The sequence below is a fragment of the Cuculus canorus genome, chromosome Z, assembly GCF_017976375.1.
Source record: "Cuculus canorus isolate bCucCan1 chromosome Z, bCucCan1.pri, whole genome shotgun sequence".
NCBI classification, from domain to species: domain Eukaryota; kingdom Metazoa; phylum Chordata; class Aves; order Cuculiformes; family Cuculidae; genus Cuculus; species Cuculus canorus.
This window is the reverse complement of record NC_071441.1, coordinates 10,224,583-10,241,336: the sequence shown is the minus strand read 5'-3', so window position 1 is coordinate 10,241,336 and position 16,754 is coordinate 10,224,583. Positions and strand designations below refer to the sequence as shown.

Below are 16,754 nucleotides of genomic sequence, written 5' to 3'. Positions count from 1 at the left end.
CAGTGTTGATTATTCTGGTAGTTTAAAAATCTTTAAGCTCTTCATTAACATGCTTGTTTTTCAGATTATTGTCATTGACTTCCTTGATAAACTACAGGCTAGACGTACTCTGTCATTGCTTTTTAGAGAACAGTTACACTAAATAAAGTAAAAGTTGCTAACCTGAAAAGCAACTGAATCAGAGTTAGATTTCATTCAACACTGGTTAGAACTGTATTTATATTAGAAGGCCTTCTGTAGTTCTGATGACCTCACCTATGAGGATTTCCTTCTTGCCACATACCATACTGAGTAATAGAATCGTGGCTTTGGAATGAATCACCACTTTGGGGGATCTCAGTTACAGTGATGAATAGAACCCAAGCATCCTGAATCCCAGTTCAAATGGAAGTGGCATTTCAATTACAGGCTGAGTTGGAGATCCATTAGTCCTTTGATGCTCTTGGAAATACGTGCTTGCCCTTAGACAATACTTGCTGACAGATGCAAAATCTGCAGTTTCTGAGAAAGGTGAGGGATTGCTAGGAGTTGCAGATGTAAAAGTTTTTTTTTGCCTAGATTTGAGGACAATCACTTTGACATTGGGTTATTTTGCCTATCTTTGTGAATTGGAAAAAAGCCCCAAAATCTGTTAAAAATAGTTGTGACAGCAATCTATCAAAGACCAAGTAGAAGTAAACAATAGACCTTCTTGACTTTGATAAAGAAATCCAGAGAGTAAACACTCTCCTTTTCAAGATATTTGAAGAGGACTGTGTGGGAGTAGCCTAAGATAGTCACGATAGCAACATATATTTCAAAGAACAGGTATTTCAAAGCCACTTGAAATACAATTGTAGATCGTATGCAATTTTCGAAGAACATTTGAGGTTTATGCATGTTTGCTTGAATATCTCCCACTGGCAGCTAGGCAGCTAAGAATGACTGAAGTCAGAGAAATCCTAGCCTAAAACTTTTTAATTTGAATTTAGACATTTGAAAAGCTGCAGTGCAATTGATGGTACAACATTTCTTCAAGTCTCAGAGGGCCAGCATAGTCAGTTAAAAAAAATTGCAAAACCTCTCTAAAATGCTTTCTAATGAGTCCTGATGATAGTGCGGGATAAAAGAAGTTATTCATGGTAATCCTGTAACAGAGCTGTAGCAATTGCTGCTGTCTTTTGCACCAATTAATGAGATACTATTAGCATTATAATGAGAGGAATTGTTTTGGGTACTCTCTTTTGGCTTTGAACCCCATTTAGAAACCCAGTGGTTTCAGGAGGAAGCACTGGCAGCTTTAACACGAGGAATTCAGTAAGTGTTATCTGGTTTTTTTAATTATGAATTAGGATAACTTAAAAAAATACAGATAGCTTTGAAAGTTGATTAGAAAGAAACCCTCCATTAAAAAAATTGGAAGATATTTGGAGAGATCTTACGCTGCAAAACAGAGAAAGTTAAAGGCATAAGCCAACATTAATTGTGGTAAGGGTTTTGCTAAACACAACCAAACAAAGAAAATGGAGAAAGCAGTGCTCATCAAAAAGCTATGCCACTGTTCACCTTGTGTCAAGTCTAATAAAATGTGCATAAAGTATTAGTGAAGCAACACAGAGTACCAAGGAACTGTGATGAGAATAAGTAAATGATGCCATTGAAATGGTTTAAATTACCATAATTCCTCTCCTGTATAGCATTTTCCATAGGAAAGATCAAGACCTGTATGAATTAATAGCTTCATGGTTACTTAAATATAAACATATTTATTATATGAAGTACTTAACTAAGAATTACGAGGGCATGTCACAACCTACTGAAGAATACAAAAAGCCGAGGAAAAGGTAATAGCAGTGATGAAAGAAAATAAAGGAGGAATACTGTTGCTACCAGTACAGTGATGTAAGAGTGTGAACAAAGAATATGAACTTCACTTAGAGGATATACTTGCATATTTCTTCCTCTCAAAGATTTTCACTGAAAGTGCCCAACACTTTCTATTTATGATAGCATTTACTGTCAGCAATTAGTTCAGTAACTAGAGCAGTAAGTAGATTATGATTTCTTACCCAGTACCATATCTCAGTCAGAGAAATCATAAGTATTGAGCTACAAGTGGTTGGTTTTGCTTCAACATTAAATGAGTATTAGCTATCCATCATGAATAAGATCAAAACTGGATGATTTCAATGCCTGAGTGAAGATCAAAACTGGATGATTTCAATGCCTGAGTGATCAATGGCACTCGAAGTCCTGATTGCCTGAGTATGAGAAATTTGCTCCTTTGGAGAACCTGAGGACAGAACTTAGTGCTCATATTTTATGATACTTAAAAGGAAGATTGGAAAAAAATAAACCTGTACTTCTTCTGTAGGTAGATATTGCAGTATTGGTAGCTTCCTACAAGGACATAGATTACTCAAGTTTTTCAGAAAGTATTCATTCACAACCACGCTTTTATGTATATGTAAAGCTGCTATATTGTTCATTAACACTCTAATGATACCAAATATATGAACATTTCTTTCTGTTAAGGGTCTGCTTCCAAAAAAACCCATCAAGATCCACAATGTCCAAAGAACCAGTAACAAAAATGCGAAGATAAATTCTTACCAGCATTCACCACTAATCCTGATAAGTTAATCACATTCTAACAACAATGCCTAGGCACTGATTGTTTCCGGTATCTCTGACATCATCTTCATCCCTTTTGAATACAAATTTAACACATCCTGATTGTACAGGACCGTGTTAATACAAGCAGCTTGTGGTCACACTGCTCTAAAAGAGGTAATAACTTCTAAGCCTACTATTCTTGCGTCTGTAAGACTCCATTGATGACACAGAGGGAAAACAGAGCAACAGTGCTTCAGTGAATACTGACCAGAGAGAGACACAGCTGGGAATGGTTTCATTGTTTCTTCTCTTTGTGATTGCTGCCTTGGATAGTCACACTCTAACTACCACCCCTACAGGGTTTATAAACCCAGAAAATATCATGCAGAAGCTCTGTTTCTGTGTTGTTGGGTTTTTTTTTAAAGGAGTGAAAAGTACGTTTTAATAATTTCATCTTTATCTGTTTCTCTCCACTTGAAAATACTGGTGAGAGGAAAGAGAGGCTTGAAGAGAACTATGTAGTTTCTAGCTGAAGATATAAGATAGGATCAAAGCATTCCACCATTTCTGTAAAGTAACTTACTTGGAAAACATGGCATTTTACTGTGCAAACAGTTGTCTATGAGATCTTTCACATTTGTCTCTGGAGGCCAGTACTCTTCTTACGCAAGTGATTCATTTGAAAAATGTGAAAGAATTTTCAGCCAATAAATTTCATATTTTCAGAGTATAAATAAAACTGATATATCATACAAGCTACAGGCAAATATTGCAATTCAAATAACATTCACTTGTAGCTCAAGTACAAGCTGAACAATCCAAGTTTCAATGAAGACAGTAGAAAAACTTCTCTACTGGTTCCAGCTGGAGGACTATCAAGCCAAAATGATGAAGCTTAGCAAATAAAGCCATTAATATTACCAGGATATTTTCAGCAAGTATGAGATGCATAAATAACAAATGACAATTTTGATATATAACACTGTAGAACTTTTTTTTTTTTTATCAAGTTAATATCCTTCAATAAAGGCCTTTACTTTGGAGAGTTACAAATGAGAAATTAAATTGGCAATATTCACACTCACTTACTCACATTAATGTATGCTATTTTCCTCTCTATCCTTCATTTAAATAATAAGTAGTCCACCGACATGCAAAATTACATTTTACTATTCAACCTGTTAATATTTTTGATTCACCAAAAGCAAGTAATTAAGATACTTTTTACCAGAAATATCATTTGTTAAGATAATCTACACCTATATGATTTATTTGTTTAAAAATAATTTACTGAAAAAATGATTCATACTGATTCTGAACTTTTTAATTAAAAAATGTATAGCTTCTGCTATGTTAGAGATTTGAGCACTTCAATTAGTTTCAATGCTTTATATTTTTAAATTTTGGTCTGTGTCTGACAAAGTTAAGATTAACTAAAGGTTAATTAAGCTGCCCAGTGGTAGAAATATTCAGAAGAAAGCAATTTTCTTTTGAATGCTGTTTCGAAGAAGGAAAGAAACTTTATTATTCACTCCAACAATGGCAGATCATTAAAAAAAACTACCAAAAAGTTTTCAAAATATTTTAGGAGGTTGTGAGAGTAATTAACTGAAATCTATTGACATGAGTCGTTGCATTCATTCACATTCTTACCTTCTTACAGTCACCTTAAATACCTCTATTGCTCTTCCTTGAAAATGACTATTTTAATGCTTATTTTAAAAAGCATTTTTACATTTACTCTGTATCTTGTTTGATAAAGCTGGGGAAAACTGTTTCAGCTTATGTGAGGGCTTGAAGGAATTAAGAGGATGTAAAGAGAAAAAAAATCTACATAAACCCCAGTTCTTTTAAGGTTAGCCCTACCAAAAATCATTGGTTATTGGTTGCATTGAATTAGTGGAATAGCCAGTAGCCTTTTTTGTCTCATTAAGAGAACTTAGTTAGCAGAAATATTTCATATGTGAGGGGGGGTTCAGTAATCCAAACTCCCATTAGAAATTATTAAACTAATTAAGACAATGAGCAGCAAGCTTCAGATATAGTTTGAGTAATAAAAAGGAGCCAAAGAATTCCAGCTCTGAATAAACATCTTATCTAGCTTTATCCAAAAGCACAGTCTTTAACAATTAGAATTCGAATGTTCATGAATTTTCTAGTGTTTTTTTTCAAGAAGATGGTTAAGACTTCAAATCACGCAAAATTCACCTGCCTTGGGGTTTTATGAAGCACACCAGGGCTTTTTTTGTTTATTTGTTTTGGAGATTTTTCCTAGTGTTTGTTATGCTTTTTCACTGAGTACTAGGTGAAACTACATTTGAATGGTTTGCTTTTAACTTGTTGGCTTTCTTGTTTGTAGAAGTCAGAGTAAAACTAAGAGGATTGAACACTGTGCAAGTCTTATAGGAATGAAATTCTCCTAAACGCCTGCAAACTGAAGTCATTATGTTCCATGCAAGTGTACCCTTAATTAACAAAGTTTGAATCAAATTATCACCGTCCCCTATTGCTACAAAAGGAAGGAATTCCACAGAGCCTCTGTTGGGGCTTATGCTTCATTTAATCTGCTACTGTGGTAGAGTGGAGAAGAGGAGGTAGTGGGAAGAGCACTAACTGTGCTAAATCCTTCCTCTCTTGCTCCTGTGCTATCCAACTGGGAAAGTAATAACTGTTGCTGCTGTTTTCTCCTCCAGCTGCAAATCCATACAGTCAAGGGAATGTTTTTAAGATCTGTCCCTTTTTACATTCATTAGTTACATAGCACTAGTGAGAATTTAGCCTTTGCTCATTGCTCCAAGTGGAAGGTTACATGAAAGTGTGATCTTAACGGCTGCAAAATGCCTTTCATCCCAGTCATCTCAAATTTTTTTCAGTAGAACTCTGCATCACCCTGAGGATGCCAAAGCCCAAGCTTTAGCTGTGTCTGTCTGTGCACCTGCAGTATCAAACACATGGTTCTTACATACTTGAAAAATTTGGAATTGCCTGGCTAAGAGTAGAGGGTTGGCTTTGTGTGTCGGGATGTTTCTCTTCTAAGTGGCTGGGTTGTGATTAATGTATTCTACAGGATTGAACTCCCTCCTTTGGTATATAGAACAAGAATACAATCTATACAGAAAGACAATGCTCTTGCACTAAAATTTTGATAAGTTCAAAGAAGTATCATTCTAGCATACACACTCTCTGTATGAAACAGAAACTGTGTGCACAAGGAATTATTAGCTTTGGGTTTGTATTCAGATTTTGAAAGCTATGTTATAGTCAGTATTGTAGTAAATATATATATAATTTCTATTTTTACTTTATACTATAAATTACTCTCGTATTTATACAACACCTATTCTGAGAAAAGTAGATCTTTGACTCAATTATGACTTACCACAGGGAAAGTTAAAAACATCATCTCTAGGGTAATAAATAAAGCATTTAATTATACTTATGTATAGAAAGCACTAGATTAGAACGCTAATAATATTACAGTGCTGGGATTTTTCTGAAACTGGGAATTCTTACTCCTCACTAAAAAACTGTATCAAGAATAAGTCCCAACAGAGCTGCCTGCAGGAATATCTTTCTCTAAACTGGAAAAGCAGCCTTCCTAATGGGCAATAACCATCAAACCCGTATAATTACACAGTTCTAGATTAAACACCCTTTTATCATGTTAATAAGCAATTTTAGTAGAATTAAATTATGGAATCATTCCATAATTTACAAAAGGCATTCAACAAAAAGTCTATTGATTGTTAATTTCTCTCTGCAATAGGATTTCAGAATATATATTGAAACAGATACAGTGCTCTTCCTGTAACTGTCCCTTTGTTTGCAATGATACATAAGTTCATGATTAATGTGACTACACTCTACAAGTAGATCATATGAGACTTAGATGGGTATATTCTCATCCTATTTTCTTTTTCTACAATTTGTAGTTCTACATCTAACAATATATTTTGCATTTAATCAGACCTCTACTTTTTGAAACATTTAAATTTTTCCTTTTAATAATCCATATTTACAAATGATTTACAGACTGATGATCCGCTGAATTCCTTTTCCGCTGCTAGCAGCAGGGATATGTCTCTGCCTTATGAGTCAGACATGATGAAAAAATTTATATGAACAGCTAGTGACTGTCCACTGCACCTGAAATTCAACCTTATTGGACTCAAAATAACTCAGTGAAACTTTATGGCTACACGTAAAATATAGTACAGTTTCTTAAATGCCATTGTGCTGAATTATACCAGAATTACTACCAGTGATGAATACTACTGAACAAAATTTATTATGATCTAGCGTGTGTGCTTTAGCATTGGTTCATTTCTTGTACAGACAATGGAAGTGATTTTCTCTTAACTAGCTACTGTTTGTAAGATATGTAAACTGTTACATAACAGAAAGAAAGATCTTCTCCGACATGAAGTCAGTGGACATTATTAGTTTCCTAATGAAATTGCTGTGTATTTTCTTTTCTGATCTAGTTATACTTGTTATCTCCTTAATGTATTGACCTTCAATGTTACATTTTTATCTCAATTTCGAATTATTTCCATTGCACTTAGACAACATACTTCCTTTATATTCAAGCCAAAAATAAAATATAGTGGTTTGTAAGGACTGCATGTCATTATTGCTCCACAAAATGAAGGGACAAAATAAGATGCTCCCAATTATTTTTTGTATGTCAGAATTACTTACCTTCACTGCAGTATCATACTGGATACTTGTTAAAAAGTGCAGTGCTGTTCTGAAGAAGTAACAGATACAAAAGTTTAAACCTAGGATGTGGTTAATGTTACCACCATCGGCTGAACACAGCCTTGAAAATACTGTTAAAACCTTTGTGAATGAAGATAAAAACCAAACAAAATTATAATTTTTTGAACACTGTTCTTTGTATTTTTGCTAAGTATTTCTTGAAAGCAAGGACACGTTTTGAAAAAGAGATATGAAAGGTTAAGAAATCCTAGCTAACATAAAATGACATTTTCTTATGAAGTAAATTGTTACATTTTATTTTATGGATCTTTGAGCACCATGATATGTTTTAGACAGAAAGCTCTGAGATGCTAATACAAGGCTACAAAGGTGGGTATGAGCAGTAGTTCTCATACCCAATCCTCACCTTGCTAGGGAGGTTCCAGTCTCCTGGAACCTCCTGTGAGGATGCTTAAGCAAGTTGCAGAAAAATGAAAAGAAATGCATTTTTCTAAATAATTTCCAGTTACTGTTTTCAAACATAGAATGTTCTGTTGCTCTTTATTCTTCAGCAGACTTAATACTTTTGAGGATTCTGTGGTGAAATAAACTAGTCAAGTAAGAAAAGAAATTCGCCTTGACTTCGTATAGGAAATACTGACAAAAGGTGGTGTGGTTTTTTTTTTCTTTAGATAAAGCTAGGTCCCATATACAGTATATTTTACAGGGGAGTGTAAATATTCTGTGCTTTAAGAGCAAAATGTTCTGACACTGTTTTAGCACCCTAGTGTGATAAATAACTGGTCACGTACATGTTGGGTTTTTTAAATTTAAATATAAAGATTGGTAGGTAACTGGAATGAAAGTCAGATATTTAGTTGTAATTGAACATCTGCCTTAATATCGTGCCACGTCTTGTGCCCTGTGGTTCAGTTTCCACTTTTGTAAAATAAAGGTAGCAACATCCTATTTGTATTTTTTAGATGAAGTGGATAAAAAACACTATGTAAATGCAAATCCCCATTATTCTTAGTAACATAATACTATTACTAATTATAAAATAAGTATACAGATGGAATGCACCAATCCTATAATAAACCTATAGCTATCGCGATATGCATGCTTTACCCTTCCTTATTATAAAGCATTTTCAAAATGAAACCTGGGTAAGCCTGTGTATTGGGTTTGTGTTGCAAGGTTTTGGTAGTGGGGGTGGAGGGACTACAGGGGTGGTTTCTGTAAGTAGCTGCTAGATGCTTCCTCTGTGTCTGACAGAGCCAATGCCAGCTGGCTCCAAGATGGATCGGCCACTGGCCAAGGCCAAGTTCAAGTCCAAGCCAATCACTGACAGTGGTAGCACCTTAGTGACAACACATTTAAGAAGGGGAAATAACTTCTGCGCGACACCAGACAGAAGAAACAAGTGAGAACATGCAAGAGACAACTCTGCAGACTCCAAAGTCACTGAAGCAAGGGGAGAAGGTACTCCAGGTGACAGAGCAGATAATCTCCTGCAGCTTGTGCTGAATACCCTGGTAAGGCAGGCCATCCCCCTATATTCCATGGAGCTAAATGGTGGAGTAGATATCCACCTGCAGCCCATGGAGGACCCCACACCAGAGCAGGTGGATGCTCTTGAAGGAGGCTGTAACCTCTAGGGAAGGCTGTGCTGGAGTAGGGTCCTGGCTGGACTTGTGACCCCATGGACAGAGAAGTCCACGCTGGAGCAAGTTTGCTGGCAGACCCTGTAGCAGAGCCACACTGAAGCAGACTATTCCTGAAGGATTGCACTCGGTGGAAAGGACCTGTGCTGGAGCAGCTCACAAAGAATTGCAGCCTATGGGAAGGACACATTGGAGAAGTTCATGGAGGACTTCTGCATGTGGGAGGGACCCCGCACTGGATCAGGGGAAGTGTGAGGAGTCCCTGACCTGAGGAGGAAGAAGCAGCAGAAACAACCTGTTATGAACTGACTGCAGCCCCCATTCCTCAGCCCCATGCCACTGCTGGGAAGGAGGAAAAGAAAACTGGGAAGTTCAGCCCTAAAAGGGAGGAGTATTTTAAGATTTAGTTTTTACTTCTACTCTGATTTGATTGGTAGTAAATTAATTTCCAGAAGTCAAGTCTGTTTTGCTCATAATGATAATTGCTGAGTGATCTCTCTGTCTTTATCTCAAGTCTAACGAGACTTTTGTTACATTTTTCTCCCCCCCCGTCCAGCTGAGCACAAGGAGTGATAGAGCACCTTTGGTGGGCACCTGGTATCCAGCCAGGGCCAGCCCACCACAGCCTGTATTTTACAGGGGCATGGTCACAGAGACTGATCTGGCTTTATGAGGTCCAAGCCTTATCATCTTTCCATTGGAGATTACCATCTGTAGGGTTTATTAAACTATTGGCTCCATTGGTCTCTAACTTGGTGTGAATTCTTTTAGGATGTATAATTTCAGAAAACTGCCTGCGAGATGGGGGCATATGAACCATTTAACCAGCAGAACCAAGGAAGAGATGATCTACAGTTTGTGAAGAAAGAAAGATGGTCTGGGGCAGTTAATATGGATGTACTACATCCAGAATAATTAATATGATTACTCTACAGGAACCCTCTTTCTGTAGGTGGAGGTGCAGGGAAGTTTCTGAAGCTTCCAAACAGAAAAGCAGATAATAATTCTAAAGAGATGAAATCATTCCACCAGAGATTCTGAGCTAAGCTTAGTGAGGCACGTTTTAAGCATACTGCCCTCCTTTCAGTCTCTGAGAGCAAACAGGAATTTCCCAAATGTAGTTATGCAGAAATTTTGTTCTTTAACAACTGACTAGGAAGCAAAACATTTGGTTGTAAACATCCTTTTGGTATTGGCTTTTATTTGAGAGGTTTTGCAAAAGGACAGTTTATTTCGGCCACTATTCTTTTACCCTTTCTCTATATAACTGGGAAAATGTCAATTTCATACTGATCTTCAAAAATGAAAAGGTTAGCAAAAGAGCATTAACTTTTTTTTTAAATTACTGATATTAATGCCCTTTTTAAAAAAAAAGTATGTTTTTTTAAAAAAAAACAAAACCAAAACAAAACTTAAAGATTTTGTCTTAAAGAGCTTACAGTGCAGGAAAAAAATTATTCATATATTGTTAGCTTCATTCTTGAACTCTGACATTCCAGCAAAATTTAAAAAAACAGTTTAGGCCCACATTCTCCAGAGAAGGCAGGCTACAAACTGTGAGGTAGTTTTCAGCTTACGGCTCAGGCTCCAAAACCAGACATGCGTCTGTTTGTGTTTCATCTTAAACCTCCTAGAAATTATTCTCCATCCTCCAAAAGCCACTGCAGTAACCAATACTCCTTGCTCAAAATATTTATTTTTTAAAAAATCTTTTAAAAAATGGAGAAAAAAGCCCAACCTAGTTTACTTCTGTATGGAGTCATGAGTTGTCTCATTCCAATACAAATTTTAAACAACTTCTGTTTACATCCTAGCTTTTGGTAGGATCACTAAGAGTTCATATAAAAGAAAGGGTGTGGAGCCACAGGGTACATGAGTTCAATTTTATTCTTGTTGTTCGTATAGTGCTATAAATTCAAAGAACTGTGATGTCAGTCTATAAAAATCTGTGTTCTACAGACAATACAAACAAAATACCCTAAAAAAATCCTAAAATATATCCTGAAATATCAAGCTTTCCATCACAGCTTGTTAGCAAACTGGGAGCTGTTGTCTTCTTTATGTCTGGAAAGTCATAGAATTGCTAGGTTAAACAAATTCTACAGAATAAATGGAAATTATTACACAGTGAAAAGTTAAGATGGTCTTCTTAGCACTAATTTAGTCAGCAACTGAGGCTAATCACAAATGCTACATGACAGTATAAAACTAAGTCTACGACTAATATAAAACCTTAGTCTATGATGCCTGTTACAGTGGTCAAGCAAATCTTTCTAGGTGTTTGAATACCATTGTGCCATGCTGCCCTGTAAACCAGATCACTAACTTGGGATAGATTAGTTCAGCAATCTGTGCAACAGCTCAGTTAGTGGTCTGATCTACATCAAGCTTCTGCAGGTTGTTTTTCTGCCACACCTGAGGAGGTAAGGAATTGCTGTATAGTAAGAATTACAGGTGGCTGGGTAAGGATGTCAGACTGTCTCCGGCCCGATGCCGGTCATCTCTCTCCAACAACCTTGCCTTTCTTATCTTTATTTCAGGTACATGACACTTGTTATTTCACCCAGATGTCTTTCTGTAGCACTCCTACAGAAAAAAATGTAGAAAGTGTTTCATAGTACACAAAAAGCTTATTCGTTCTTAAGACAATTGACTAAATTAGTTGCTGTCATCGTAAGGTTTAACAGATTAGAGCTGGACGTCCAATTATCTGTTAATTTTAAATTGCTGGTTATAATTACAGATCATCTGTGGTTGTGGATTTAGATTACAGATTGAAACAGTGATATGGTTATAATGTTGCAAAATTGTTTTTATTTCATATCAGAATACCCTTTAAGACTGCAGCATAACTGTTTTGGTTTCTTTTTTAAATGAGGGCTAGTGAAAATGTAAATAAATTATAGGGTGGATTGAAAATGAAAAAAAAGGTCAGGAAAGGGATTGTGAATTAGAAAGTTACTAGTATAGGTGTATTTAATAGGTCTTTGTTCATAACAACTTTGTTCATAAAGTTGTCCCATGTGGCCTATGTGAAGGACTGAAAAACTCCATTAATTCTGAAATACAAGGTGCCCATGCCACCACTGTCTATGTCTATGTGTCTAATTGGCTCCCTTCTTCACAGTCCCAGAAGGAAAGCAAAAAAGCTGTCAGGGATGGATTCTTGCCAAAACCAGCTGTCAGCAAATCTATCTTAGTTTACATCAGTATATACATTAATGCAGTTTATACTACTGACCTGAAATAAAACAAGATAGCCCAGTGGAAGTTTATCTACTTTTATGGAAGTTTCACTGGCATGGAGCTACACTACGGTTTCTGTACAAGAAAAAAATAAAACATCTACACCCACACAAGATCCTCCCCTCAAAAATATCTTTTTTTGTTTGAAAAGAATTTTTGTAGTTGTCTAGATGAATTCTGATGCAGTACTTGCCATTCTACTGTGGCCTATATAGTGTAATATAGAGAAGATTATATTCCTGCTGCCTTTTCTGTGTTTTTAGAGTGAATATTTTTTATTTTAAATGATAATATGCTTCGATCATCCACCAAATTGTACCTTGGTGTCTAAAACATTAGCTGTGCTCTGAAAATACTGGATTGAATGAGGGATATCAGAAATGCCTTTATAAATTCAAATGCATAAGATCAGATCAGACTGATCCAAAGGGCAATGCCAGTGTGACTGAGAGGCTGCTGTTTTTCATTTGTGGAAAGTCATTATGGTTTAAGGGAGTCCCTGCCAGCTGGTTAAAGGTTAATGCTATGCCCATCCTTAAGAAAGGCAAGGAGGAGGATGAAAGTACTATGAATTGATCAGCCTCACTTCAGTGCTGGCAAGGTCCAAGCACATCTCAGAATCTATTTTGTGACATGTAAAGGACATGAAGATAGCCAGGACTACTCGACATGTAGATTTACCAGGGGCAAATAATATTTGATTGACCTGACTGCATTCCATGATGAAAAGACTATGCAGAAGAGAGAACAGAGGGTGTAACTTACCTTCAGTTTAGCAAGATTCTTGAAACAATCCCCCAAAACATTCTTATTTGGAAGCTGAGGAAGATTGGACTGGATACACAGACTGTTCCACTGCTGAGATCAAAGAGTAGAGACTGATGGTTCAGCATCTGGCTGGCAGCTGGTAAGAAGTACATCACCATGAGGTTTTGATACTACAGCCCTTCTTGAAGTGCAGAGTTCAACACTCAGACAGCGTAACCTGAAGCACTGACACAGGCCCACAAGTGACTAACTGGGTCACAACCGTGCTGGAAAGGACCTGGGTGCTTGAATGGACTGCAGGGCAGATAGCAGCCAAACAATGCACTCTTCATCACGAATGAAACAAACTAGGTGTCCAAGTGACTGTAGCTAGTGGGTAAAGAGGAGGGATGGAAGCACACGAGAGGGCCACCAGGATGGTCAGAGCCTAGAGCACATGGTCAGTGATGAGACCTTGAGGGGGCTGAGCTTACTTAGTCTGCTGTGGAGGTGGCAAAAGGTGATCTAGCAGCAGTCTGAAGCTACTTGAAAGGTAGTTGCAAAAGACGATGAAATGAAGCTCTTCTCAGTGGTGGCATGATGTCCACATAGGGAGCAAGGGCCCTGATTGGGAGGTTTAGATTGGACACCAGGAAAATCTTCTTCATTAGGAATGGGTGCAGCACCGCAGCAGGTTATCTGCAGAGGCCTGGGAACTTCTGTTGTTCAAAGGTTTTGAGATTCAGACAAAGCCATGGCTGATGTGTTTTAGTGTTGATGATAGTCCTGTTTAGAGTGTGAGGTTGGACTGGACTTCCTTATGAGGGCCCGTCCGAACATCGACTCTAGGATTCTGTGAAATCATAGCAAGATTGGTCGTAGAAGCTGTGTTTAATTTTAGTAGACTAGAGTGAACTAACAGTTGTGAAATACAATCCCATTGCACTATGGGAATGGAGGTAAAGAACAAGTCACTTCTCTCAGTTTTCACAGATTTGCATTCTATATGCTTATATCCATCATTGCTATCACCCTGATTGCTTATTTAATTTTGGATATCTTGTCTCACTTGAGTCTTTCTCCTTCCATCTTCTACCAGTTTCTGTGTCCTATACATGCTGTCAAAACTGTCACAGCCTGCTACAGCTGGGCAAGCGGTAGCATCTAAGATGTCTGGTTTGGAAATAGTCTTTTATGTCTAGATAGAGAGCAGGAGAATCAGAACTTGATAAATCTACAAGTTTAGGCACAAGTTTCCTTCAGTGGCAGTACTGCTTTGGCTCTTTCACAGTATTTTCAATACATATCACTATTTCTTGTCTAGAATTTGTCGTTAGAAAGTTATTAGGGCAGGAAAGAAGAAATGAAGGAATTATGGATGATTATCAGATCTAGGGAAGTGCTGTTGACTTGGAAAAACCCAGACTGGGATTTTTGCCCATCAGAAGCTTGGACGTATATGGCTAGAGGGTGATTTTAGGAGCGCTGCGTGTCTGGAAAGGACATTTGACTTTGAAGGCAGAGAATGGAAAAAAAATGCATCAACAGGTTCAAGAGTGTACATTTCCCCTAATAAGAAATAAGGACATATAGAAAGAAATTTATGAGATTTAAACATATTTCAGATCTGTGACGGAAGCAGAAAAATGATGGCAAGAGCAATTTTGTGACTGAGGAAATAGAAGTTGTGCGTGAAGCTAATTGGAACAGTCTAATGGGCAGATGAACACCAATTGGCAGAAAATATATGTTTTTTGTAAAGCTACTGTAAAAAAGAGATTTTTGCAATGCATTCTTGCTTAGTACTGCTATTCTGGCAAGCAGAACACAAGGACCAGACATATTAACACTTTTCAAATGAACTCCAGTACGTTTGGTTTTTTTGCGTTTTGTCAGAAGCGTAGCAATTATAATTTTGTCTTGAAATGTAAAAATGATTTAAAAAATGCTTTTTAGGATGAAGTTTCCGTTCTGTAAATTTTAACTTGAGATTGTTTTTTTTTCCCGCGGCACTTATGAACTCCTGAAAAAAGCAGCTTATAATATAAAAGCTTCTCTATAGCAGTAGGCTCAGCATCGCTATAATTAAACCTTCCTCACATTGATTTACAGCCAGTCTTACTCGCAGGGGGGAGAGAGCTTACTCATCGGTGAAGATGGCAGAACAGGGGAAGGTTGGGAAACACGATTTCTGAACCTGATGTGGGAAAGAATGAACGTAGGATGATGTAAAGGGTGGCGGGAAGAGTTTAGGGAGTGAGAACTCGTTTTTAACCCTCGGCGAAGTTCTCGGCGAACTGAAGAAGGAGGAACTTTGCCTCCCCGTACCTACGCCCCGGGAGCGGGGCCCGGGCAGCCCCTCGGCGCGGGGACAGGAGGGGAGCGCGGGCATAGAAGCCGGGATGGCTCGGTCCCGGCCCCTCCGCGCCCACCGACGCCCGCCGGCAGCTCCCCTCTCCCGCACGCCGGCTCCATCCCGGCTTTAAATAGTTCCAAGCGGGAGCCAGCCCCAATCCTCCTCCCCCTCCCCGCCCCCCCCTTCCCCCCCCGGGCCGGGAGGACTCGTCGGCGCGGCGGCCGCAGCCGCTCCCACACGCGGCCGAGGGGCGGTGCGGCAGGAGCTGTCCAACTTTTCAGCAGTTTCGCCGCCGCCGCCCGGCCCGCGCGCACCATGGAGGCAGAGCCCGGCAGCGCCTCGTCCGCCCTCCCCGGCGACGGCGCCGGGGGCAGCGCGGGGCTCAAAGCCCCAAAGCACCTGTGGCGGCAGGAGCAGCACTGCCCGCCGCCGCCGCGGCAGTTCCTCCAGCACCAGCAGCCCCCCGCGCCGCCGCCCGCCTCCCGGGGCCGCTGCCTGGCCGGGGCTCGCGTCAGGCACCGCGGCTACTCGGACACCGAGCGGTACCTCTACTGCCGAGCCGTGGACCGCGCCTCCTACGCCGTGGAAACCGGGCACCGGCCGGGCCTCAAGAAATCGCGGATGTCCTGGCCCTCCTCTTTCCAGGGGCTCAGACGGTAGGGGAAGGGGGCGGCTCGGGCGCGGGGTTGGTGGGGGGGAGAAGAAAGAGACGTCGCCCGGCAGCGGAGCCTCCGGCGGGAGGGACGGGGAGGGGGGGCTGCGGCCAAGCACGTGGGTGCGAGCGGGACCGTGACCGCGCGGAGCCCCCGCGGGACCCTCCGGCCGGGGGGGAAGGATGGAATCCATGTGCTTGTCAGCGCCCGGTTAAAATAATGACAGCTCCGGGAGGTGGGAGGCAGCCCGGCAGAGCCGGGGCGAGGGTCCTGCGAGCGGGAATGGGTTGAGATGAGAAAATGGGCTAATGGTTTCTTAGCCGGAGGGAGGAGTCCGTCATCTACTCCTCTATTGTTCCCTGCTAAATGGGCTGTTGATTTATTTTGCAGTGTGCAGCTCAACAGTGCCTATTTTGCCCTTGATGGCTATCGCAGACATCTATTTTGAAATCGAATTATCTGTCAAAAGCAGTAGGATATCGTATTTAATCGATCGATTTATTATTCGGTCCTCATTTTTAGTAGCTGGAGCTACTTCCTTTCAGTGGAAAGCCACACGCTTGTATTTGAATATTAAGCGGATGCTGTGAATAAAGGATTTAGGGAGAGAATGGTGGGTAGAGGGACAATACTTAATACTCAATTACTCTGTAGGTTTTTTATTTTCTGGATAATCACAATTTTATAGCGTGGTATGTTCGATGAATAAATAATAGAATCCTTGCTGAAGGAAGATTGCTTTGTGTGTTTCTGTGGTACACGCTCTATTCTTTATTATGGAGCCTTGGCCAT

General features: G+C 39.4%; 1 protein-coding gene across 4 annotated transcripts in view; it reads left to right on the top strand.

Moving 5' to 3' along the window:
- The window catches only part of PDE4D (phosphodiesterase 4D), a 586,247-nt gene that overhangs the window by 175,565 nt on the left and 393,928 nt on the right, over positions 1–16,754 (top strand). Inside the window, exon 1 of one of the 4 annotated variants that reach the window (XM_054053508.1) lies at positions 15,607–15,965. The exons of the other annotated variants lie outside the window; for them this stretch is intronic. Within the exon in view, the coding sequence (XP_053909483.1) occupies positions 15,625–15,965 (341 nt within the window). The 5' untranslated portion in view covers positions 15,607–15,624. Of the gene's footprint in view, positions 1–15,606; positions 15,966–16,754 lie in introns of those variants that run through there. 4 annotated transcript variants of the gene reach the window in all.